Source organism: Oratosquilla oratoria, chromosome 14, assembly GCF_046742065.1.
Source record: "Oratosquilla oratoria isolate Oo_2021 chromosome 14, ASM4674206v1, whole genome shotgun sequence".
Taxonomy (NCBI): domain Eukaryota; kingdom Metazoa; phylum Arthropoda; class Malacostraca; order Stomatopoda; family Squillidae; genus Oratosquilla; species Oratosquilla oratoria.
Window position 1 is genome coordinate 43,366,784 of NC_134790.1, and position 27,022 is coordinate 43,393,805.

Genomic DNA, 27,022 nt, shown 5'->3' on the forward strand with positions numbered 1-27,022 from the left:
TGAATATCGTGGACCAAAACCTATACTCAAATTACCTGATATTGACTTGTATTGTTCTCTAGCAGCAGCTGCTGTAGATGAGCCTTCTCTTTTTCAATATTTGTTACCTAACTGTAAGCCCATAGTCACTAAGTCGAGATGTTACAATAAAGATGACAGGGAATTCATTGAAATGAAAATAAACTGTCTACTTACTGAGGGTATTATTGAAAACAGCTTATACCCATGGAGGGCCAAAGTTGTTGTAGTGAAGGATCCAATGAATCGACATAAGAAAAGGATGTATGTGGATTACTCACATACTGTGAATCTATACAAAGAGCTATGGTGAATGAACTATCAACATACCATGTGTTCTCAACTTTTGACTTGAAAAGCACATATTACCAAATTCTGCTGAAAGAATTGGACGAGAAATACACCGCTTTTGTGGCCAATGGATGCCTATATAAATTTTGCAGGGTTCCATTCGGAGTGACAAATGGAGTAGCAGTCTTTCAACGAACCATGGATAAGCTTGTGAAAGAAGAAAACTTACAGTGTGAATTTCCATATCTTGACAATATAACTATCGGTGGCCGTACTCCAGAAGAAATTTAACCCTCAAAGCTTCTAAAACAATTAAGTTTGTATGCTCCATTAATATCCTTGGTTATTGTGTAGGAAATGGGATTATAAAGCCTAATCCTGAGACTTCATCCACTACAGGAACTCCCACCCCCCAACAAGTTGGTGATCTTTGAAGAAAGCCCTGGGTATGTTTGCTTACTATGCCAAGTAGATATAAGATTTTTCAACCAAAGTAAGACCACTAGTGAGTGCAAAGAAATTGCCTTTAGATAAAGAAGCTTTACAGGCTTTCAGTCTGCTACAGTTAGAACTTGAAAGAACGTTATACTCTGTGGATGAAAATTTGCCCTTTGAAGTTGAATGTGATGCTTCCGAAGTAGCAATCTCGGCTGTACTTAACCAGGGTGGGAGACCAGTGGCTTTCATGTCTAGGATTCTACAAGGAAGCGAAACACGTTACCACATTGTAGAAAAGGAGACCATGGCCATAATTGAAGCTATCCATAAATGGGGTCACTTCCTTTCTAGACAACATTTTGATCTTATTACTGACCAGTATTCAGTAGCCTTTATGTTTGATAACTGGAAACACACAAAGATCAAGAATACCAAGATCCAGGAGTGGCGGATGGAACTCACGGCCTTCAGTTATACCATACATTATCTCCCTGGTAAAGAGAATGTGGTTCCTGATGCCTTCTCTCGAGCCTTCTGTAGTTCTACTGTCTCTGCATCTTCTACTCTCACTGAACTACATGAGGGTCTATGTCATCCAGGAGTGACTCACCTGTTGCACTTTGTGAGGTCTAAGAACCTACCCTTTTCCACTGAAGATGTCAGGAAGGTTTGTGCAGAGGTAAACCCGAAGTTCTATAGACCTTAAGAATGAAAACTCATCAAGGCAACTCAGCCAATGGAGAGGCTAAGCATCGACTTCAAAGGGCCTCTCCCAACCACCTCAGATAATCCCTATATACTTACTGTTGTAGATGAATACTCCCATTTTCCTTTTGCTTTTCCACATCCCAATATGAATACGACGACTGTAACCAAATGCCTGGAACAAATATCTAGTCTATGTGGGATGCCTAATTATATTCATTCTGATCTAGGAACGTCGTTCATGTCTAAGGATCTCAAAACCTACCTCATACAAAAGGGTTTGCTATGAGTAGAACTACCCCATATCACCCTATTGGCAATGAACATGTGGAATGGCTCAACGGTATTACATAGAAGGCAATCCAGCTAACCCTCAAGTTGTGGAACCTTCCCAATCAACATTGGGAATTAGTACTTACTGACGTACTGCACTCTTAGATCTCTTCTGTCTATATCTACAACACACCCCGCGAATGTTTCTTTGGTTTTCTGCGCCGCTCTTCTTCTGGAAACTCTCTACCCTCATGGCTCATGGCACCAGGTCCACTATTATTGAGATTTGTTAGGGCAAACAAAAATGAACCTTTGGTTGATCAAGTCGAACTACTGGATGTTAATCCAACTTATGGTAATATTAGATGTCAGGATGGATGGGAGTCAACAGTTTCTGTTTGCAACTTGGCTCCTTATCCCAAAAACCAGGTCAACTACTACCCTGCTGGAAATCAGAAATCATCCTCTTCTACTTTGTCACCACAGGCTGTACCTACTGCTACGCTCCCACACGTTCCAGAGAACACTGAACCTCACTGAGAGGCTGACGTAGAGGCAAATGCGTCAACACCTCTAGTATGGAGTTCAATCCGTGTGTTGAAAGCTCCGGACAGATATGGATGGGATTGATACCTACAGAATACTTTGTTTTCTTTCTTTAGGGGGGAGAATGTCATATTTTGTCATTGACCTTTTTCATACTTTGAGTCATTTGTTTGGTTGCACGTCATACTCTGTAAACTGTAGACGAAGCTGTCTGGCTACGTCGTCACAGTCTGTTTGGGACCAGTCGGAGTAACAGTCATGACTCTCTATGTCTTATATACTGTATTATGTTGTGTCTACTCATATGACGAGTTCTTTATGTTCAGTAAATGATGTGTAAGAAATATTGTATAAACTGGCATTTTTTTTACTTCATGTATATTATATTATGTAAGTTACATTCAGGAACTCCTTTTCTGCATGAGGGGATGGAGAGGAGGGGGGGGGGAGTGCCAAACTAATGAAGTGGCCTTGCTGTGGATGTGCTGTGTCTTGCGACACTACTTCTGACCCAGGGCAATGGACAAGATGCAGGGATGATCCATCATCCAGGAGGTGCCAAGATAAGAGGGAGGGAAGAGGGTAGAGGGGAGTGGAGTATGTAGGCGATGAAGTGGATGGGAGTGGTTTTCTATGCCTTTTTCTTTTGGCTACCTCCCGTGTAAGGGGGGAAAAAAGCATTTAGCATGTATGTATGTACATACATACATACATATACCAAGGCTTCTTTCCCCCTTACCAGGGGGGTAGCCAAAAAGGACAAGGCACAAAAACATTCCCACCCATTTCATCCCCGAAAACACTCCACACCCCTCCACCCTCCCTCCCATCTTAGCACCTCCCAGATGACGGGTCATCCCTGCACCCTGTCCACTACCCTGGGTCAGAAGCAGTGTATTTTCAGGTCTATTGGTGTTCCAGCTGATTAAAACTTGGGAGTAGCAGCCAAATCTCTTATTGTTATCACAATTCCCCACCATGGTAGGGCTTTATAGTGTGACAAGTTGCAACAAACTACTGTAAATTTCTTTGAAACCCCACTCTCATTTCTGCCTACTACAGAATTAATGAACATACTTTATACACCAAAGAAATGCACAGGTCCTGCCAATGTGTCAAACTGAAACTATGTACCTCCCCTTTTCAGCAGACCACATATGATTTTCTAAATTATCTTGCTAATTTTCCAAGTCAAATAGCATAACCTTTCTTTACATATACAGAAAGGTTCCATAACTCTCTTTTCACTAATGTATTTTTACCTGACTATAATTTGAATGCTTTCAAAATAGAAATTGAAAGACCTCCTCTCCAATGGCATTTTATTTCTATCTGGCTTGCTGGAGCAGTGGTTACCATTTCAGGGTCCCATCATCAGGAGGTGCTCAGATGAGAGGAAGGGTGGGAGGGGGGTGGAGTGTATTTAGGGATGAAATGGGTGGGAGTGTTTTTATGCCTTTCCCTTTTTGGCTACCTCCCTTGGAAGGGGGAAAAAGCCTTGGTATATGTATGTATGTATGTATGTTTGAGGCCCTGAGTTTGTGTTATGCCAATTTGTAGCCAGAAGCACCCACTCCACTCCCATCCACCCTGTACTGGGGTACTGACTGAATGTTATTATGCAGTATTAACTGCAGAGTAGAAGAGAAAAAGCAAGCATTCACACATTGATTACAAAATAGGACAAGAGAATCATGTGAGGTACACAAAAGAGAGAGAGAGAGAGAGAGAGAGAGAGAGAGAGAGATAGTGCATACAATAAAGGAGGCAAAGTGGAATGATGTGAAATGGTGGAGGAGTATGACAACATTTTGAAAGCAATAAAAAGATGTTCTTGAAGGAAATTAAGAGAGGAAGGGGAGGTGAATCAGAGAAAGAAAAGGTAAAAGGTGCAGATGGAGAGATGATAATGGAAGACGGCGGTAAAAGGAAGACAGGCAGAGTATTGTATGGAGTTGCTAAATGTAAAGGAGGATAGGGAGGGAAAGATAGTTGCAGTGAGAGCCATAAGAAAATGACAGTGATGAATAAGGAAAATGGAGAATAAATAAAGATGAGGTGAAAGCATTTATTGAAATGATGAGAGCAGGTAAGGCACCTGGGTTAGATGGGGGTCATGCAGTGTCTTAAGAAGGGAGGTACAGTGATGGTTGAGAGGCTGATGAGGTTGTTTAATGTTTATCTAAAAAGGGTAGAGTGCTGGAGGACTGGAGGAGTGCCTGTATAGTTCCACTTTACAAGGGATAAGGGGACAAGTGTGTGTAGTAGTTTCAGAGGTATCAGTTTGTTGAGTGTAGTTGGGAAAGATTATGACAGGGTTTTCATTGAGAGGATTAGGAGAGGTAGTAATTGGTGAGGAACAGTGTGGGTTAAGGAAAGGGGTTGCGTGGATCAGATTTTTGTGGTAAGGCAGATATGTGAGAAAGCTTTAGGAAAAGGCAAGGATTTTTTGGGGGGCCTTTATGGATTTGGAAAATGTTTATGTCAGGGTAGACAGGAAGGTACTGTGTGAGGTATTGCAGATATATGGGATAGGAGGAAAGCTGTTAAAAGCAGTCAAGAGTTTTTATGAGAGTAGTACAGCCTGTGTTAGAATTAGAAATGGAGAGAGCGAATGGTTTGAGGTAAAGGTGAGACTTTACCAGGGATATGTCATGTTGCCATGGCTATTCAAAGTATACATGGATGTGGTGGTGCAAGGGTAATGGGCTGGGGATTGGCGATGGTTAATGAAAATGGAGAAAAATAGGAGATATGCCAGTTGTTTGCTGATGACACTGCACTTGTAGCAGGATCAGAGGAGGGATTATGGAAGTTAGTGACTGAGTTTGGGAAGGTGTGTGAAAGAAGTTGCTGATAAATGTGAGTAAAAGTAAGATGATGAGATGTACAAAGGGTGAGAATGGTAGCAAATTGGAAGCGAGTATGAAGGGAGAGAGACTGGAGGAAATGGATAGTTTTGGATACCTGGGGGTGCATGTGGTGAGAAAGTGAGTAGAGGTGGAGGTAGAATGTAGATTGAGAGAAACAAGTAAATGCCTTGGGGGATTAAAAAGTCTAATGAGAATCATTTGGGAATGGATGCTAAGAGATTGTATGAAGGGGTGATTGTGCCAACAGCATTGTATGGGGAGAAACATGAAACATAAGAGTTTAAATGTGTTTGATATGAAATATCTGAGAAGTATGGTGAGGGTTACTTGCCTGGAGAAAGTGAAAAATGAGGAGGTGAGGAGGAGAGTGGGGTTGGAAAAGGAGTTGGGAGATAGGATTGATAAAAGAGTATTGGGATGGTTTGGACACATGGAAAGAATGAGCGAAGAAAGATTAGTAAAAGAAGTGTGGAAGGTAGAGATAGATGGAGTGAACATGAGGAGGCAACCAAGGATGAGATGGATGGATGGGATGAAATGAGGGGAGAAGACAGAAGATAGGAAGTGGAGAATGGTTGTGTGGAGATGATGCTGTGACACACGGGAGTTGGTGGGGGATGGAGGGGGGTTAGGGAGTATGAGTGAATGATATTTTGACATACCCCAAAGGGGTCTCTCCCAGTCTTCTCTTTTTCTGCACAAGGGAATGGAGGGGTGTGTGGGGGGTTCACTAATTAAATGAAGTGGCCTTGCTGCATTGCTTCTAATCCAGGTCAATGGATGAGATGCAGGGATGGTTGGTCATCTAGGAGCCAAGAAAAGAGGGAGAGAGAGGTGGTGAATGGGAGTGGAGTATGTGAGGATGAAACAGGTGGTATATGTATCTATAAACTGAAAAGTAGCATGCAGCCAATGTTTTAGGGACTGTTTTGAGGCACCCCTACAGACGAGAACCACGTATTATTGTCTATGTCAGAGTAAAATCTCTACTCCCATTGGAATGATGCTACTTTTGTATTACAACTATCCCTCCATTATGCTGTTCCCTTGAAACTGTCTTGTATTATTTGAGTATACTTTTCCTTTCCTTTATGTACCCTATGGCAGAGTGAGGAAAATATTCTGCCACCATGATTCACATGTGAATTGTAAAAGGAGATAAGTGGGACAAAGTAATAGGACTGGGTATACTTATCCTTATCATAAAACAATAAAACTGTAGAATAATAGGTATATCCCTACCTGTGTTATGACAGCTAAACCATAACATGGAAATTCATCAAGAGATGAATCCTGAACTGTCATAAAGCCATTTGCTGAACCTGAATGATCATACTATTTGGGGCTGGGGTCATTTTGTGCATAGATAGTAGGGTCAAAAACCTACAGTTGAATTTGAAATTTTGGGAGTTGTCTAAAATGCCCTGTCACCAGGGACACCAATATACAGAGTAATCTTCATGAAACTCACCTGCTTCTGTGCTGCCACCTGTCGCTGAAGGGTATGAACCGACTCTTCAAGTTGTTTTATCTTTCTTATAGCTTCTTCATCAGCCAGCTTCTTTCTCTCTTCACGCTTGCTCTCCTGAAGTTTCTTAACCTGATGAGAGAAAATTCCACATACTTATGCAAAACTTACAAAATATGTCATTTTTTCTAAATACATTTTACTACTAGACTGTGTTTTTGCTACATTCCTACTTGTGTAGTTAAATCTCAAATTCAAAACAAATACAACTGAATACAACCAGTAAATTTGTAAAAACCTCAACATTTACAGTGTTAGTATTCCACTGGTGATTACAATCACTTCTATCCTTGGAGACAATATTGTGCTGAAGAGATGTAATAATATTTTGTTGGCTATAGCCAGCTCTTCTTTCCTTAAGGACAATATTGCATCAAAGAGGTGAAGACACAGAGGTGGTAAAGGAGTTAAGGAAGGTAGCAGAAAGAAAAGAAAGAAGTTGAAAGTGATATATATATATATTTAGGTGAAGATTAGTCTCCCATCATTAAAAATATTCAAATATGACTCTGGTCCACAGTGATGTCACTAAAGTCGCTAAAAACTACTCATACATATACCAAAATGCCCTTTCCCCCTCATATGGGCGTTGGCCATCCAATGCATGCACCCACTCTTCACCTAACACCCATGTGTCTCCCTTGTCTTAGTTCCTCATGGATAAAGGGTCATCTCTCACCCCTGCCACAACTCAGGTCAGAAGCAATGTAGCAAGACACAGCACCATAGCAGGGCCCAACAGCCAAGGCTGGTTCATTCCCACCACTTCATGACATGGTGATCCTCCCCCCTCATCCACTCATGAATTTACAGAGCAGACAAGAAAAAAATCCCTTTGGGCTGTTCTAATTCATCAACCATTCACAACCATCCCCACTCATACCTATTTCTTGCCCTCTCCCTATCCTCTTGACAATCACAAGGCTCTCTTCACTCAATCCATTAATGCCATTCTCGGTGTTCCCTGAAAGTTCACTCCTTACAATTCTACCTTCCTCATTCATTTTGCTAGTATTTCTTCACTTATTCCTTCCATATGCCCAAACCATCCCAATATTCTTTGATCAACCCTACCTGCCAGCTCTATTTCCAACCCTGCTCTCTTTCTCACCTCCTTATTTTTCACTTTATTCATCTCCATAACCCCCACCATTCCTTTTAGGCATTTTATCTCAAATGCAAAAAATCTCTTTTACATCTCCCTTAAATTCCTAGTCCCTGGCCTATACAGTGTGAAGGGCACATCACCCCTTTATAAAGCCTTCTCCATGTATTCATCCCCAGATACCTATTTCTTGTGACACTTTTCATTCCCCAAAGATATTGACACTTTTCATTCCCCAAAGATATTGACTTGTTTCCCATGTTCTATAATCTACCTCCATTCCCTACTAATGGGAACCTAGACACGTAATCTTCATTTTCTCTTGCTTCTCTCTTTTATGACAGACATCCAAATTACTGCCACCATCTCCCCTTGTACACCTCTTCACCTCACTTCCACCCACATTTACTTTCATCTTTGTTTGAACACGTAATTTCCTAAACACCCCCACTAACTGTCCCAGACCCTCTTGTACCACCCAATCCTTGTATTTACAGAACAACTATGGTGACATCATGCAGCCCTGGTGCAGCCCACCTTCACCTCAAACAACTCACTCTCTCCATTCACTATCCTAACACAAGTTGCACTTCTTGTGTAAAACTTCTGATTACCCTCAGGTGCCTTCCCATAACCATCTGTAATGCAAGCTACAAAGCTTTCCTGTTTACTTAGTCACATACATTTTCCAGATCCATGAAAGCCCTGAGGACATCCTGACCTTTTGACAAAATCTTCTTAAATATCTGCCTTCCTACAAAAACTTAATCCACATATCCTCTTTTCCTAAACCCACATTGTTCTTCCCAATTACTTCCTGTTCCCTCTAAAGCTACTACATTTGTCCCCATTTCCTTTGTAAAGTGTAACTATACAAGCATTCCTTGAGTCCACTTCAGGCATGCATTAAATAACCTTATTAACCAATCCACTATAACAATTCTTTCCTTTGTCAGACACTATACATGACATCCATGAACTCAGTCTCCTACCAGCTTTCATGCTGAATGCACAAGATTTATGCAGTCAATACCCCATATGCATTTACAATAGACAATGAAGACTATTCTTACCCTAGACACTCTTCTATAAACACACAAACATTCACTCACCCATGTATTGTGTCTACCTCTTCAGTATGATGTCACCTATGTAGGCATCATGAGGCACAAGTGGGTACAAAAGGATGCCAGCATCGGCATCTTAATTATATATAAAAATTTGTAGTTGTACATGAGATATCCCCGGATTCTGTGAACTGGTTTGATCATGTTTTCTGTTTATTATTATCATTCAGAGTAAAAGAGAATGAGTAATACAGCAGTGACTTTATATTTCATAATGCAAGTAGTGTAACTCATTGTACATACGGCAGCTAATGCTGCGTGTGAGAATTTGACTTGTATTGAAGTGGTTAAGGCACTGGCCCTGACTATACGAGTGGTAGGGTGGGCCTTGGAGTGCTTCATCCATGAAGTGTTCAGTTGGGGTTTTGGTAGGTGTGGGATAGATATGGCATAAATATGCCTCAACTTAGCCAACCTCCCTTATAAGAAAGTAAAGAATATTTGGTATGTTTCTCTAGAGCACTGGTGCACAGTTCAAATTGAGTGCAAGGCCAAACTCCTCCCTGGAAGAGCAAACAACATTTGATGGTGAAGCCTTAATTAATTGTACGAAACTTCACCCATTGGAGCTTCTTCAAGTACAGTTGTACAATCAATAAAAGTTTTTTTTTTGCCCTCACATGGTGCTTACTCTGCCAAAATTGTCAGCAGTTACCATCTTCAAAACTGCCTCTTGATGTGTATGCGAGCCAAAATAGAAAAATAAATAAACAAATACATACATGGATGATCAGGAACCATAAGCCACATATGGTCTACAGGCCTGCAGTTGTGCACCATTACTCTACAAGTCTACAACAGAAACAAAATTATCTATATGTCTACAAGAGGTACTGAACTACACCCATATTGGTTGTACATTTGCAAACAAATATACTTTAAATATTCCCTATGTTCAATGCTATATCTAATACAAAACATATGGAACCACTAATGAATACCTGCATGTGGAGTTCCAGCGAGATGCACATCAACGAGAATCATTTCCCTACCACTCATCTTCAAAATTCATCAACCAAAGCATGTTACATTTTTGTAGATACAGTAAATACATACATACTGAGGTAGTAAAAGGCCTTTTCCCCTTACAAGGGGAGTCACAACTCAAAACATACATCCAACCCAGACCCATCAAAAATCCATTAGTCTTTCCTATTCTTAACAGTGTAGATGAAGAATCACCCATCCCTTGCTGCACTGCTTGGGTCAAAGGCAATGCAGTAAGACACAGCAGTGTCATACTGAGGTAGTAAAGGCCTTTTCCCCTTACAAGGGGAGTCACAACTCAAAACATACATCCAACCCAGACCCATCAAAAATCCATTAGTCTTTCTTATTCTTAACAGTGTAGATGAAGAATCACCCATCCCTTGCTGCACTGCTTGGGTCAAAGGCAATGCAGTAAGACACAGCAGTGGTGATTTACACTCGCCACTTCACTACATGTGACCAAACCATCCAAATACTCATCTGCCATCTCCTTTTTCACACCAGCTCTCCTTACCTCATTTCTTATTCTATCCAACCTAGTAACCCCTATCATAATTCTTAAGATATTTCATCTCAAACACATTCAAACTTTTCCTTACTCAAATTCCATGTTACTGCCCAATACAGTGCCATAAGCATAATCACCCCTTCATATAGTCTCCTCTTTACATCCATTCCCAAATACTTTTTAATCCCCATTTACTTGCTTCTCTCAGCCTACAATTTACTTCCACCACCACTCCTCCCTTTCCTGCCACATACAACCCTAAGTTCCTCCAGCTCCTCTCCTTTAAGACTTACTTCCAACTCAATACCATCCTCTACCTTTATACATCTCATCACCTTATTTTTACCCACATTTATCTTCACCTCTCTCCAATCACATACCCTCCCAAACTGTGTCACTAACTCCCTTAACCACTTCGGTACAATGACACCTACATAGGCATCATGAGGCACAAGAGGGTACACAAGGATGCTGGCATTGGTGTCTTGATTATATATTTTTTGTAGTTGTATGAGTTACCCCAGATTCTTTGAATTGGTTTGATCACATTTTCTGGGTTTATTATTACTCAGAGTAAAAGAGAACAAGTAATATAGCAGTGACTTTATATTTATAATGCGAGTAGTGTGATGCATTGTTCATATGGTAGCCAATGAATTAAACTTGTACTGAAATGATTAATCACTTCTCTGACCCTGCCACAAGTGCAGTATCATCAGCGAACAACAACTGAATCACCTCTCACTTTTCTCCATTTCCTTTAACCATCTCCAGTACCTCTGCCTATTACCCTCACCTCCCCATAGATGTACACACTGAACAGCCATAGTGACATGACACACCTCTGTTGCAGTCCAACCTTTACCTTAAACTACTCACTCTCAATTTCCAATTCGAACAGAGGCTCTACTATTCTCGTAAAAAGTCTTGACTGCTCTCAACATTTCTCCCCCTCCCCCAATTCCACATATCTGCAAAACCTCCTTCCCAGTGCCTTTCTGTCTATCCTGTCATAAGCCTTTTCCAAATCCATAAATGTCAAAATAAACATCATTACCTTTTGCTAAAACTTTCTCATCCCGTATCTGTCTTACCACAAAAATCTGATCCACACAACAATTACTCCTTCTGTTCCTCTCCTCATCCTCTCACTTAAAACCCTTCCATATGCTTTCCCAACAATACATGGGAAGAATATGAGAAGAAAGATTAGTAAAAGTGGCATGGAAACCAGAGGCGGAGGGAGTGAATTTGAGGGGACAATTGAGGATGAGATGGATGGATGGGCTGAAAGGGAGATGAGCAAGGAAGGGAGAAGGCAGGAGATATGGATGGGTGGAGAATGGCTGCATTGATGATACTGTGATGCAAGGAAGGAAAAGGATGGGGGTATAAGGAGTGGTCATATATAATATTTAGATGTAGCACAAAAGGATTTCCGTCTTCTATTTTTCTGAATGAGGGGATGGAGTGGGGGTGTCACTGATTAAGTGAAGCTGCCTTCCTGTGGATGTACTGTGTCTTGCTGCATTGTTTCTGACCCAGGGCAGCAGACAGGATACAGGGATGACTCATCATCCATGAGGAGCTAAGAGAGGGAGGAAAGGGTGGTGGATGGGAGTGGGTATATGCCTTTTGACTTTGGCTACCTTCCTGGTAAGGGGGAAAATACCCTTGGTGTGTGTGTGTATATATATAAAATGAAATACATAAATTAAAAGAAGACATCTCAATGCTGCATCATTTCTCCAACCATTTACCACCGCTCTCCATTCACTCCTAATTCTTGCACTTTCTTCCTTGATTGGTGGACATTTCTCTTACATCTAATCCTCTGATCAACACTAATTTCTCTTACATCATATTCTTTGGTCAACACTATCTGCCAGCTCTATCTCACCACCTCATTTCTCACTCTGTCCAGCCTTGTAGCATCCATCACCCTGTAGTACTACATGTCACCATGTGGGCGATACCACAATGGGCCAATACTCCATTACATGGTAAAGTATGGTACATTCTTACACTTGGCCAAAAAAAAAATAGTCTACCTACAAAAACTTGATCTATGCACCCATTTCCTCTTCTGAACTCAATGCTATTTCCCAATTCCTCCATTCCCTTTCTAATAATCTGTACACCCTGCCATACAACTGGACTACATTTAATAGAACGACCCCCCTAAAAATACTAGTCATGCTTGTCCCCTTTTCTTTTGAATGGTGTAACTACAAATGCACTCCCACAATGCACCAATAAGTTTCCTTATTTTAGACACATATTATCTCACCATTCTATTACTACTCTACTCTTTGTCTGACACTGCACACGAGAACTATAACCACTGTGCCTTACCATTTTTCTTACTTTCAAAGTTATTTTATCTTTTTGCTATAGCCGTCTCCTCCTCTCCTACCACATTCTCCACACATCTCCCATTGCTATAACTGCCTTCATATCCACCTCTATATTCAGTATCACACTGAAATACTCAACCTATCTTTCATTCACTGCCTTCATTTCCAATAACATCTGTCCATCTTCTCTCTTAACCCTCTCCTCTCTATCCTGATTCACCTTCCTGCCCACTTTTCACTTCTTTCCAAAATGAATATATATTCTGATTCTCCTTCAAGCACCTATCCCATCTCACAACTCTATCTTTTTTATTCTTCCTCACCTTGCATTTTGCTTCCACCTCTTTACATTACCTGAGGTGCAAGAAGGTACATGAGAATACAGCATCATTACCTGAGGTGCGAGTAGGTACATGAGAATGCCAGCATCAGTATCTTAATTATATTTCTTTGGAGTTGTACATGAGTTACCCCCGGATTCTGTGAACGGGTTTGATCACGTTTTCTGTGTTTATTAGTACTCAGAGTAAAAGAAAACTCCCAAACTACTGTACATCTCACCTTTCCCTTTCACTTTTGTTTCATTCAGTCTAACACATCCATCTTCCTTCTCACAAACACACTATCAATTTATTCCATTACTCTCATCACTAACACATCCATGTACATTCAGTAATCACATTAGGTTTGCTCCCAAACTCAATCTCATACCTTTCAGTTTTGTTTCACTCAATATTAACATATCTGGTTCTCAAACTTACAATCTCTTTCCTTTTATTCTCATTCATACCATGTACATTCAATGACTCAACTGGGTTCTGGTTTAAATCCTCCTCCCAGACCCTCTCATGCATGGACTCTTCACAAGAGAAAAATACAAGAGGGGAATTCCTAGTCACTTCATTCTGTCCCATTCTATGACATGACAAGTGAACAGTGGTGCCATTCTTGTTTTCTCATATATATATATATATATATATATTCGTGAAGTAAGGAAGCAGGTTTTCTTTGATGCATGTAGAATTAAATACGACAGCATTCTGACAATTGTTAAACTTTTTCTTAATGTTTTCTATTTGTCTTATCAACTTTTTTCCAGTTGTAGGGTGAGCTGATACAAGTTCTCCAAAGTTTTCCATTTAATATTCTCGAGCTTTCGTCTTCAAAGAGACATCATCAGGATTGACATAATTTCTGCAATAATGAATACAAATGTTGGTACATATAAGTTACAAAATACATTACAAAAATACAAATACAAATAAACAGGTAGAACAAAAGATATATAACAAGAGTTATTACTTACGTCTATAAGGAAAGTACAAATGATAGAGAGAGAGAAAGGTTTAAATACATAAACTGCTATCCGAGTTCCCATTACGGAGTCTGGCGGATCGTCTGAGTGGTGGGGGAGTGGGGGGTAGGAGGGGAGGGGGAGTGGGGGGTAGGAGGGGAGGGGGAGGGGGAGAGGGGACCTCAATGTAGCGATGTCTCAGGTTAGCGCTACTGTACAGTTTAATGCTGGACGTCATGTCCGCCTGGATATTTATAGTGGGGGCAGAGTCCCTGATGTGGAATGCCTCCAAGAGTTTCAACCTTCTAGGGTCCTCACTGTACGCAATAATTTTGGTACATTGAACTAAGGTGTCTCTGTCAATATTTCTATTGTGATATTTTGAATAATGGTCCTTGATCGCTCCGTCCTGTTGGTGAAAGGTTAGTCTTCGGCTGAGAGTACATCTGGTGTGCCCGACGTATGTGGTATCGCGAGACGTGCAATTCTCGGCTGGACATTTGAATGAATACACCACGTTGGCTTTAGATGTAAAGTCAGCTCGACTATTACAGTTGTTTTTCATCACCATTGAACAGGTTCTAGGGTTACGATAGTATATAAGGACTCGGATCTCATGGTTCTCTTTAGTGGGGTGACAATTTTTCTTAATTATGTCCTTGATTGCTTTTTCATCCTTTTTGTAGGCATCACTGAAGGTGTTACGATAAAAAACGTTAATAAAATTAGGCTTATTGGCGCTTTGGTTGGACCCAAGTTCACACAGTAATTTATTGGTTATGCGGTCAAAATCACAGTTAGCATAACCATTATTGGTGAGCATTTGTCGTACATGCTGGAGTTCTGCATGTAGTGCTTCCCAGGACGAACATACTTTTATAGCTATATATACCAAGGTTTTTTCCCCCTTACAAGGGAGGTAGCCAAAAAGGAAAAGGCATAAAATCATTCCCACCCATTCCATCCCTGAATACACTCCACACCCCTCCACCCTCCCTCTCATCTTAGCACCTCCTGGATGACGGGTCATCCCTGCACCTTGTCCATTGCCCTGGGTCAGAAGCAGTGTCGCAAGACACAGCACATCCACAGCAAGGCCGCTTCATTAAATCGGCGACCCCCCCTCTCCGTCCCCCCATGCATAAAGGAGAAGACGGGGAGAAATCCCTTCGGACTGCGTCAAAATTTGCTCACACATACTACCTCACCCCCCATCCCCCTGCCCATTCCACCTCATGCATCACAATATCATCCATATACAACCATTCTCCATTCACCCGTCTTCTGTCCTCTCCCGTCCTTCCTCAACAGACATTCCCCTCTTCCCTAAAGCCCCCTTCACCCCATCCATCCACCTCATCCTAGGACGTCCCCTCATGTTCACTCCTTCCACATCTGCCTTCCATACCTCTTTTACTAGTGTTTCTTCATTCATTCTTTCCATGTGTCCAAACCATCCCAATACTCTTTCATCAACCCTATCTCCCAACCCCCTTTCCACCCCTGTTCTCCTCCTCACCTCATTTCTCACTCTATCTAGCCTAGTAACCCCCATCATACTTCTCAGACGCCTCATCTCAAACACATTCAAACTCCTTCTCTCTTCCTCTCTTATGTTCCATGTTTCTGCCCCATACAGTGTTGTTGGCACAATCACTCCTTCATATAGCTTCCTCTTAGCATCCATTCCCAAATGTCTATTCCTCATTACATTTTTAATCCACCAAGGCATTTACTTGCTTCTCTCAATCTACATTCTACCTCCACCTTTTCCTGCCACATTTGCACCCAAGTATCTAAAACTATCCACTTCCTCCAGTCGCTCTCCCTTAATGCTCACTTCCAGTCTACTGCCACTTTCACCCCTTGTACATCTCATCACCTTACTTTTACCCACATTTATCTTCAGCTTTCTTCTATCACACACTCTCCCAAACTCTGTCACCAACTTCCTCAATCCCTCCTCCGATCCTGCCACAAGTGCAGTGTCGTCTGCAAACAACAGCTGGCTCACCTCCCACTTTTCTCCATTTTCTTTAACCATCTCCAATCCCTGACCCACTACCCTTGCATTTACCTCTCGCACTACCCCATCCATGTATAAGTTGAACAGCCAGGGCGACATAACACATCCTTGACGAAGTCCCACCTTTACCTCGAACCACTCACTCTCTCCATTTCTAATCCTGACACAAGCTCTACTACTCTCATAAAAACTCTTGACAGCTCCTAGAAGCCTTCCTCCTATCCCATATATCTGCAAAACCTCCCACGGTGCCTTTCTGTCTACCCTGTAGTTAAATTTTGAAGAAGAGCCATGCTCGTAGGGACCCACAGGTGCATCTTTCCACATCCAGTTCTTTCTTAGTCACGTATAGTTTTAGCACTCACCGTTTTCTCTTTTAATTTATTTCATGTATCTATCTCTATGTGGAAAGCTACTCTTTTCAGATCTCTTCTGTAACTGTCCTTCTTAAGTTTCTTCTTGTGTCCCCTTGTATTTCTTGTCCCAATTAAGTAGATCATCCCTGTCAAGGATTTTCATCCCTTTCATAATTCTATATATGTCAAATCACCTCTTTCTCTTCTTTGCTCCAGAGTTAATAAGTTTAGTTTGTCCAATCTTTGTTCATATGTCACCATGCTGAGTGTTGGTGCCATCTTTGTTAATGCTCTTTGATATATATATATATATTTTTTTTTTACTGGGTGTCCATACTGAAGCGGCATACTCTAATTTTGGTCTTATCAGTGTCACTAGGATTTTCTTCACCATTTCCTCCTCCATGTAGTCAAAGGCCACTTTCATTGATCTTAAGTTGTAGATTTCTCCAACTATTTTGTTTGTATGTTTGTCTGGTGTCATGTCATCCATGTAATCCATGTATATGTGTGTGTATATAAATGTATGGTTCTATTTGTCCTCAATGACAAAGAATATACATGTTTTATGGAGACTTTTCTTAATAATACATACCTTGCTTTACTTCATTTTCAATGTAATGTCACAACTGAAAACCTGTATACAAGATCCAGTAGTAAAGATAGCAAAGATATGCAAGACAAGCAGTGCAAATCCTTTGACTTCAAAAAATCAAAAATGGAACAAGCAAAGAAACAAAAATGTAATACTAGGCAGATGTACTGTACTCATTTGGGAATGCGGTACACAGGGTTTCAATAGTGGCGAGAAGGTGAGTTTGGAAAGGAGTGGCACTATCGGTTAGTGAAGAAATGTTTAGGTTAAATGAAAAAGTCAAAGGAATGGGCACAAATGACAATAGACTGGAAAGTAAGAGAGCACATATGGCCCTAATTACAAGAAACATAAGACAATAAGAAAGGAGACTGCAAGAAACCATAAGGCTTACACTAGGCAGTTCCATATCCATTATCACCTATCATCTCCCATCCATAAAGCTAACCTCTTAAAACAACTGATAATTTCAGTGCTCATTATATGGTTACAATGTCGATTCCATAAGTTGACCACTATTGGTAAGCCAGTTCTTGCCTATTTCCTTCTCAAATCTAAATTTGTTAAATTTAAATCCATTACTAGAAGTCTTGCTCTGTTGTCTTATATGATGACCTTGTTTGCATCACCCTTGTTAAAGCCCTGAACCCACTTGAATACCTCTATTAGATCACCCCATACTCTGCATCTTTCTAGAGTGTAAATTAAGGTACCTAAGCCTCTCCTTATAAGGTAAATTTCAGAGTCTATGTACCATTTTGGTCATTCTTCTCTGTACTAATTCTAGTGAATTTATATCCATTCTGTAGGATGGAGACCAAAACTGTACTGCATAGTCAAGGATGGGTTTAATGCCAGATAGTTTGATAACTACCTCTGTACTTTTATTCATAACCATCCTAACAGTGAAACCTAATGCTCTGTTAACCTCTATTCCTGACACTAATGCACTGTTTCCTGGATTTAAGTTCAGGACTCACTAGCACTCCCAAGTCTCGCTCACACTCAATTTCATCTTAAAAGGTGTTATCTAAGCTACATCTCCTTTCTGGGTTGTGTAAACCTATGTTTTACACACTACACTTTGAGATATCAAAGTCCATTTGGCATTTCACTAACCATGTGAACAATTTAAAATCTTCCTGCAGTATCCAAGCATCTTCTCCTGACCTAATTTGATGTCCTATTTTAGTGTCATCAGCAAACTAAAATTACTACTAATCCTATTGTCCAAGTCATTTACATACATAATGAATAATAAGGGACCCAAAACCCAGCCCTGGGGAACTCTACTAGTAACAGTCCCATTTATATTTGACACCATTAATGCTCTAATCCATTCAAACACTTTTCCTCCTATGCCATGGACTTTGACCTTATTTGGTAGTCATTTGTGGGTTACCTTGTTAAACGCGTTGCTAAAGTCAAGGTAAATAACACTGTAACTATCACTGTTATCTGATGCTTTGCCGACATTAGTGTTAAATGATAAAGATTTAATTACTTACACATGACTTACCCTTGATGAACCCATGCTGTGAGTCATGAATCAAATTATGTCTCTCGATGTGATCTCTTGATTCTAGCATTTTACCTATAACTGATTTGCCTGTGGGTGTGCATAGACGACTTGTCACCCTTTCTGAAAACAGGAGCTTTGCCTGCCCCCAAGAAATAGGCAGGAATCCAGTGTCTTCGAAGTTATTAAATATTTCCATTAACTGGTCACAGATTTCAAATTTACATCCTTTAAGCACTAGAAAAAATTTCATCTGGACCAAAGGATTTAGTAGCTCAAGTTTATCAATCTGTTTGACTACTTCCTTATGGATGCTGATGATAGTCTACTTTCCTCATCCCCACTGAAGATCGGGTTGCAGTCAGGAAACATACCCAACCTACATAATGCATCAAGGGTTCTTTCCCTCTAACAAGGGAGGTAACCACTCCCACACATTCCATTCTCACATACTCCACTCCCATTCACCTCCTCCTGGATGACAAGTCATCTCTGCATCTTGCCCACTGCACTGGGTCAGAAGCAGTGTTGTGCTTCATTAAATTGGCGAAATCCCCCTCTCCATCCTTCATGCAGGAGGGAGAGAGAGAGAGAGAGAGAGAGAGAGATATATATATCCCTTTGGGCTGCATCAAATTATTTTTCCACACCCTTCCTCACCCCCATCCCCCACCCACTCCCTTTCAGGCATCACAGCATCATTCATACACATTCTCCATTCACCTCTACCTTCTGTCTTCTCCCATCCTTCCTTAATTCCCCTTTCCCGAAGTCCCTTTTACCCCATCCATCCATCTCATCTTTGGTCAAACCTTCCACCTCTGTCTTCTACACCTCTTTTACTAATCTTTCTTCACTCATTCTTTCCATGTGTCCAAACCATCCCAATACTCTTTCATCAACCCTATCTCCCAACTCCCTTTCCACCCCTGTTCTCCTCTTCACCTCCTCATTTCTCACTCTATCCAGTCTAGTAACCCCCATCATACTTCTAAGGCATCTCATCTCAAACACATTCAAACTCCTCCTCTCTTATGTTCCACATTTCTGCCTCATACAGTGCTGTCAGCACAATCACTTCTTCATACAATCTCCTCTTAGCATCCATTCCCAAATGTTTATTTTTCATTACATCTTTTAATCCCCCAAGGAATTAATTTCTCTCAATCTACATTCTACCTCCACTCCTCTCTTTACTGCCACATTCACACACAATTATCTAAAACTATCCACTTCCTCCAGTCTGCTGCCACTTTCTCCCCTTGCAAATCTCATCACCTTACTTTTACCCACATTTATCTTTAACTTCCTTCTTTTGCACACTTGCACAAACTCTGTCACTAACTTCCTCAATCCCTCCTCTGATCCTGCTACAAGCTGTGTCACCAAAAACCAACTGGCTTATCTCCTACTTTTCTCCATTTCTTTTAACAGTCTCCAATCCCCAACCCACATTTACCTATTGCACCACCACATCCATATATAAATTGAACAGCCAAGGCAACATAACACATCCCTGGTGAAGTTCCACCTTTACCTCAAACCACTCACTCTCTCCATTTCTGATTCTAACACAAGCTCTAATACTCTCGTAAAAACTCTTGACTGCTCCTAACAACTTTCCTCCTTTCTCATATATCTGCAATACCTCACACAATGCCTTCCTGTCTACCCTATCATAAGCCTTTTTCAAATACATAAAGGCCCAAAAAACATCCTTATCTTTTCCTAAAGTTTTCTCATATATCTGTCTTACCACAAAATTCTGACCCATGCAACCCCTACCTGTCCTAAACCCACTGTTCCTCACCAATTACTCCCTCAGTTCCTCTCCTAATCCTCTCAATCAGGAACCTCCCATAAGCCTTCCCAACTACACTTAACAAACTGATCCCCCTGAAACTACTATGCTCACACTTGTCCCTTTTTCCCTTGTAAAGTGGAACTATATGAGTACAGGCACTCCTCCAGCCCTCAGGCACTCTACCTTCTCTCCAACAAACATTAAATAACTTCACCAGCCAGTCCACCATCACTGTACATCATTTTTTTTGTTTGAGATTCTGCATGACACCCATCTAACCCAGGTGCTTTACCTACTCTCATCATCTTAACAACTGCTTTTACTTCATCTCCATTTTCCTCACTCATCACTATCATTTTCTTAGTGCTTCCCACTGCAACTACCTTTCCCTCCCTATCCTCCTTCACATTCAGCAACTCCCTAAAATACTCTGCCCATCTTCCTCTTATTGCCATCTTTTCATTTGCACCTTTTACCTTTTCTTCTCTACTTGATTCGCCTCCTTTTCCTCTCTTAATTTCTTTCCAAAACATCTTTTTATTACTTTCAAAATTTTCTGTCGTACTCTTACCCCATTTCACATCTGCTCTCCTCTTTGCCTTCTTTAGGCCTTACTTTTCTTTTCTTTGTATCTCTCATACGATTCTTTCATCCTATTTTGTAACCAATCTGTGAAACCTCGCTTCTCCTCTACAACTTTCTTTGCTTCCTCATCCCACCATTCACTACTCTTCCTTCTATTTCCTCCCATCCTCCTTGTTCCACACACCATCTTTCCACACCTTGTGACTCCCTCCTTAAAACATCCCCATTCCTTCCTCACGCCTAGTTCTACTCCATCCTTTATTCCCTCCCACTCCTCTCACAGCTTCTTCTTGTACTCATTCTCCTTTTCATTCTCATTTAAGCAGTTGACATTCTGTCCTTTTCCCCTTTCTCCACCTATCCTCCACTCTCAACTTACCTTTAACCAAAAATTTGTCTGATATTTCCCCACTCTCTCCCAATAGTACATGTACATCCTTAACTCTTCCTACTAACCTCTATCTAGTCTATCCTTTGTAAATACTGTGAGAAAATATTTATTAAACACCTTGCTCATTTTCCCCTCTAAAATCTATCAAGACATCCTCGTCTTTTTTAACTGGGCCTATCCTTTCCATATATTTTGTTCTGTAGAGATGAAAGAAGCCCTTTGGTTTGGATCTCACTTGTCTGGCAACCTTAACCCCTTCCATACGGTGCCGCACACGTAGGCGTCATGGACTTAGATCTCGGTGGCAGCAACCAATGCCAGCCGTACGACGTGTCGTAATAATACTCGCATCATAAAATATAGTCACCGCTTATATCGATCGTTCTCTCTTCACCCGTGAATTTTGATAACCATAGAAAATGCGATTACAAAAGAATTAGAAAGAATGTCATTATGGAGGGGCGACTACAATAAATATAATCAAGACGCCGATATGGCAGCCTCGCGAATACACTCGCTCCCCATGACGCCTACGTGTGCGGCACCGTATGGAAGGGGTTAATTTCATGGAGAAGTGTTTTGGAATGAGTTAAACAAGGGTCCAGGGTATTATGGAAAGAATGTAAATGTAGTAGTGTTGGGGGATCTAAATGAGTAGATGAGCCAGTGAATGGTGGTAATAGATTACTATGATGTGGCAAGAATTACAGTATAGAAAAGATACGACATGCATATATGGGGTCAGGATGGTTTGTGGGAGGATATTTGAAAGATCATTAATATAAAATGCAGTGGTTTCCGAAAGGTGACTCAACGAGTTCTGGATGCAAATGTGTTCTAAGGAATTTAATTGTTGCCTTGAGTTTCACCGGTTGAAAATCTGCAACCCCAAAAACCACAGGCAACACCTGATAAAAGGTATTGTATTAGCTGTGGAGTGGCTGATGAGATTGTTCAATGGGTCCACAGGTATCCCTGTAGACTGGAGGAAAGCATGTATATTACCACTATACAAAGAAAAGTGTGAAGTTTGAATACAGTAGTCTTAGAAGGGTCAATCTGCTAAGTGTGGTTAGTAAGGTTAGGCATGTGTCTATTGAGAGGCACAGAAGGGAGACAGAGGGAGTGATAGGGGAAAACCAGTGTGATGCAAGAGAGGAAATGTGTGTAGATCTAGTTTTTGTGGATGACAGGAATGTGAGAAATATTTTGTTAGAAGTATATTTTTGAGCTTTTAGGGACTTCAAGAAGGCATATGATTGGGTTGGTAATGAAACTTTGTGGAGCATATTACAAATATATGAACAGAGGAAGTACATACACATACATATACCAAGGCTTTTTCCCCCTTCCAAGGGAGGTAGCCAAAAAAGGGAAAGGCATAAAAACACTCCCACCCATTTCATCCCTAAATACACTCCACACCCCTCCCACCCTTCCTCTCATCTGAGCACCTCCTGGATGACGGGTCATCCCTGCACCCTGCCCACCGCCCTGGGTCAGAAGCAGTGTCGCAAGACACAGTACATCCACAGCAAGGCCGCTTCATTTAATCGGCGACCCCCCCTCTCCGTCCCCCTTTGCATATAAGGAGAGGACGGGGAGAAATCCCTTCGGGCTGCGTCAAAATTTACTCACACATACTACCCCACCCCCCCGCCAATTTCTCCTCATGCAGTCACAACATCATCCATATACAACCATTCTCCACTCACCTCTGTCTTCCGTCCTCTCCCTTCCTTCCTCAACAGACATTCCCCTCTTCCCCAAAGCCCCCTTCACCCCATCCATCCACCTCATCCTAGGACGTCCCCTCATGTTCACTCCCTCCACATCTGCCTTCCATACCTCTTTTACTAGTCTTTCTTCACTCATTCTTTCCATGTAACCAAACCATCCTAATATTCTTTCATCAACCCTATCTCCCAAATCCTTTTTCACCCCTGTTCTCCTCCTCACCTCCTCATTTCTCACTCCATCCAGCCTAGCAACTCCCACCACACTTCTCAGACACCTCATCTCAAACACATTCAAACTCCTTCTCTCTTCTTCTCTTATGTTCCACGTTTCTGCCCCATACAGTGCTGTTGGCACAATCACTCCTTCATACAGTCTCCTCTTCGCATCCATTCCCAAATGTCTATTTCTCATTACACTCTTTAAACCACCAAGGCATTTACTCGCTTCTCTCAGTCTACATTCTACCTCCACCTTCACTCCACCTTTTCCTGCTACACTTGCACCCAAGTATCTAAAACTATCCACTTCCTCAAGTCGCTCTCCCTTAATGTTCACTTCCAGTCTACTGCCACTTTCACCCCTTGTACATCTCATCACCTTACTTTCACCCACATTTATCTTTAGCTTTCTTCTATCACATACTCTCCCAAACTCTGCCACCAGCTTCCTCAATCCCTCCTCTGACCCTGCCACAAGCGCAGTGTCGTCCGCAAACAACAGCTGGCTCACCTCCCACTTTTCTCCATTTTCTTTAACCATCTCCAATCCCTGACTCACTACCCCAGCATTCACCTCTCGCACCACCCCATCCATGTATAAGTTGAACAGCCAGGGCGACATAACGCATCCTTGACGAAGTCCCACCTTTACTTCAAACCACTCTCCCTCTCCATTTCCAATCCTAACACATGCTCTACCACTCACATAAAAACTCTTGACAGCTCCCAAAAGCTTTCCTCCTATCCCATATATCTGCATAACCTCCCACAGTCCCTTTCTATCTACCCTATCATAAGCCTTTTCCAGATCCATAAAAGCCCAAAAAACATCCCTCCCCTTTCCCATAGCTTTCTCACATATCTGTCTTACCACAAAGATCTGATCTACACAACCTCTACCCGTCCTAAATCCACACTGTTCCTCACCTCACCAGAGGAAGTATGAAGGCATTAAAAAGTATTCAATATGAGTGGTTATTGCATGAACTTTTGAAGCAATTACAAAAAAGTGAAGGATAAATATTTGTGTCATTGTAAGGAAGTACTTGGTTCTTAACTTCTTGAATATGACGATGCCTATGTATGCCTCATGAGCCATAAGTGGAGCATACGAGGATGCCAGCATTGGCTTCCTGATTATATTTTGTAGTTATAGCTGAGTGACCCCTGTATTCTGCAAACAGGGTTAATCACATTTTCTGTGATGTTATATTTATTCTGAGTGAAAGAGAATAAGTATAACAGCAGTAACTTTATATTTTGTAATGCACATATTGTGATGCATCATTGTACATCAAGCAGCCTGATGTGCGCACAAATATTTGACTTGTATTTAAGAGGTTAACTCCTTCAACATGATGGCATACTAAACAAATTTTGTTCTCAATAACAAGATGAGCTTGTTCAGCTGTGGGATCAGCCATGGAGTAAAGGAGGCTTTCATGATGATCTCCCTCAGGCCAGTCAAGCCATCCAATAAATAAAATAATTGTAAATTAGCCAGAAAATGTATGCTACTAGATTAAAGGGATCATGTATATATATTTAAGCATCAAACTGGTCATAATTCATGGTGTGTGCAAATGGTCATCATAATGACTATTAATGAACTACTAATTCCACATGACCCTCATCATTTGAAAAACAAAATATATATATATATAGTCCGCTTACATCATATATATATATATATATATATATATATAAATAAATAAAACAAAATATATATATCACTGGTACTCTATGTGAAGAGGGGAGGTTCTCCAAGTTTCTGAGATTTGAGGGTGAAGAATTAATTATTGATGGGATTCATTATGTATGCAAACTATTGGTAAGCTTGTTTAAAAAATGCTAGGAAATTTTGAATCAATGTCTTAATTATACACAGTATAATGTATACATCAATATGTAATGTACAACTGGGAAAACTTAATCTGTCAGGAGAAATTAACATTGAATAATATAATGGATGGAAGAAACAGCACAATAATTTACATTTACTTACTTTGTTAAAATGTTGAGGAGCAAATGAGCAACTTTTTAAACAGATAATTAAAATCTTTGTACCTACCTTAGGTGACAATCAAACACCAGATCAAAGTGCAGAGTACTACATTAATCTTGTTCCTTACTTCAACAACTTTACCAAACAGAAATGTGACTGGAGCAGATTTCTCATGCATAACTACAAAATATAAAAGCATAATAATGAAAAACCATCAACTTTCTATATACGATGAGCTCTGCTTGGTAAAACATTGTTAATATTGTTGAGCATGTTAATATTGTTAAGCACATTCTCACAGAAAACAGTGTATGCAATAACAATATATTACCTGAAAGCAATACAAGAACAAGTGAAGCATAGCAGAAACCAATGCAACTAACAAGACTGCCACATAACTGGCTGAGGTAGCATGCATCATATATTCTACCAGCATAAAGAGGGAAATAGGGGTGGTGGATGGGAGTGGGTGCAAGCCTTGACTGGCTACTTCCATTACAGGGAGGAAGAAGCCCTTGCTGTATAGATAAAGCAGCCCGTTTTCTTAATGCTATTGACAAATGCATAGTATGAAAGACTGCAAAATACGTCTGGACTTCCCAAATGAGGTAGCCTTAGTGGCGACTGGTGACAACACATATTGTAACATAAATGACACGTGATCTAATACTTAAACATTCATTTAGTTATGCCCATCTCTAACTTAGTAGCATATCTAAATTCATTTTACTTTAATAGAACAACCCTCTGACCGTTGTGATATATGGAAATCATTCATACATATACCAACAGCTTTTTCCCCTTTACAAGGGAGGTAGCCAAAGTCAAAAAATCATATGGATAAAATTACATGGATGAACATATGGATATCATATGAATAAGTTTGTGAGGAAGATTGAGAATGAGAAGGATGGATGGATGGAGTGATGGGGGATTTACATAAAAATGGAATGTCTATAAGGCAGGGGAATGTGTGTAAAACAATGAATGGCGGGATATCATGAATGAGGAAAGGTATTGCCATTTGGCAAAACAGTGGAGGACCAGCTCTAGCTGTCAAGCTCAGTTCTGGAAGAGCTGTGCCTGGCTGCACTGCTTTTGACACAAGCAGTGTGGAGGACATGTACTGAAATGTTCAAGTGTGTTAGACATAGTAGATCAGTGGTGTGGTTTGAGCATATGAAAATAATGAAGAAAGACTAGTAAAACCAAAATTGAAAGCAAAAATGAATGAAGCAAGCTCAAGGGTACCAAGAATGAATTAAACTAATGGGGTGTAGAGGACTTTGAATGCACATGGAATGTTTGTCAAGCAGGGAAGTGATAATGCATAAGATAGTAATAAATGGAGGAAAGTTGTGAATAGATGAATGGAATAACATGGCCCAAAAGTATGTTCTTCCCATCTGTTACGTAAATTATTTTGAGTGACTCTGGAGAGAGGTTACCTAATGATCATGCAGTGGAGGTCACCCAATTCCACCTGCTGGGTCCTGCTATGAAAGAGCTGTGCCTTGTTGTGCTGCCATTGATCTAAGCAGTGCAACTGAAAACATGGATGACCCTTTATCCAAAAGGTGTTGAGATGGAAGGGGTGGTTAAATGTGATTTTATTGTGTTCAATGTGGGCTTGTACTGTGTATGTGCTGCATTTTAGAGGGATCAACCTATTGAGTGTGGTTAGTATGGTGCATACATATGATGATTCAAGGGATTAGAGGCAGATTTAA

General features: G+C 40.8%; 1 protein-coding gene across 5 annotated transcripts in view; it reads right to left on the reverse strand.

Moving 5' to 3' along the window:
* The window catches only part of Bre1 (E3 ubiquitin-protein ligase Bre1), a 136,057-nt gene that overhangs the window by 28,464 nt on the left and 80,571 nt on the right, over window positions 1-27,022 (reverse strand). For all 5 annotated transcript variants that reach the window (XM_076198039.1, XM_076198036.1, XM_076198037.1 and 2 more), the window contains one exon: window positions 6,616-6,744. In XM_076198039.1, coding sequence (XP_076054154.1) covers window positions 6,616-6,744 — 129 coding nt within the window. The remainder of the gene's footprint in view (window positions 1-6,615; window positions 6,745-27,022) is intronic.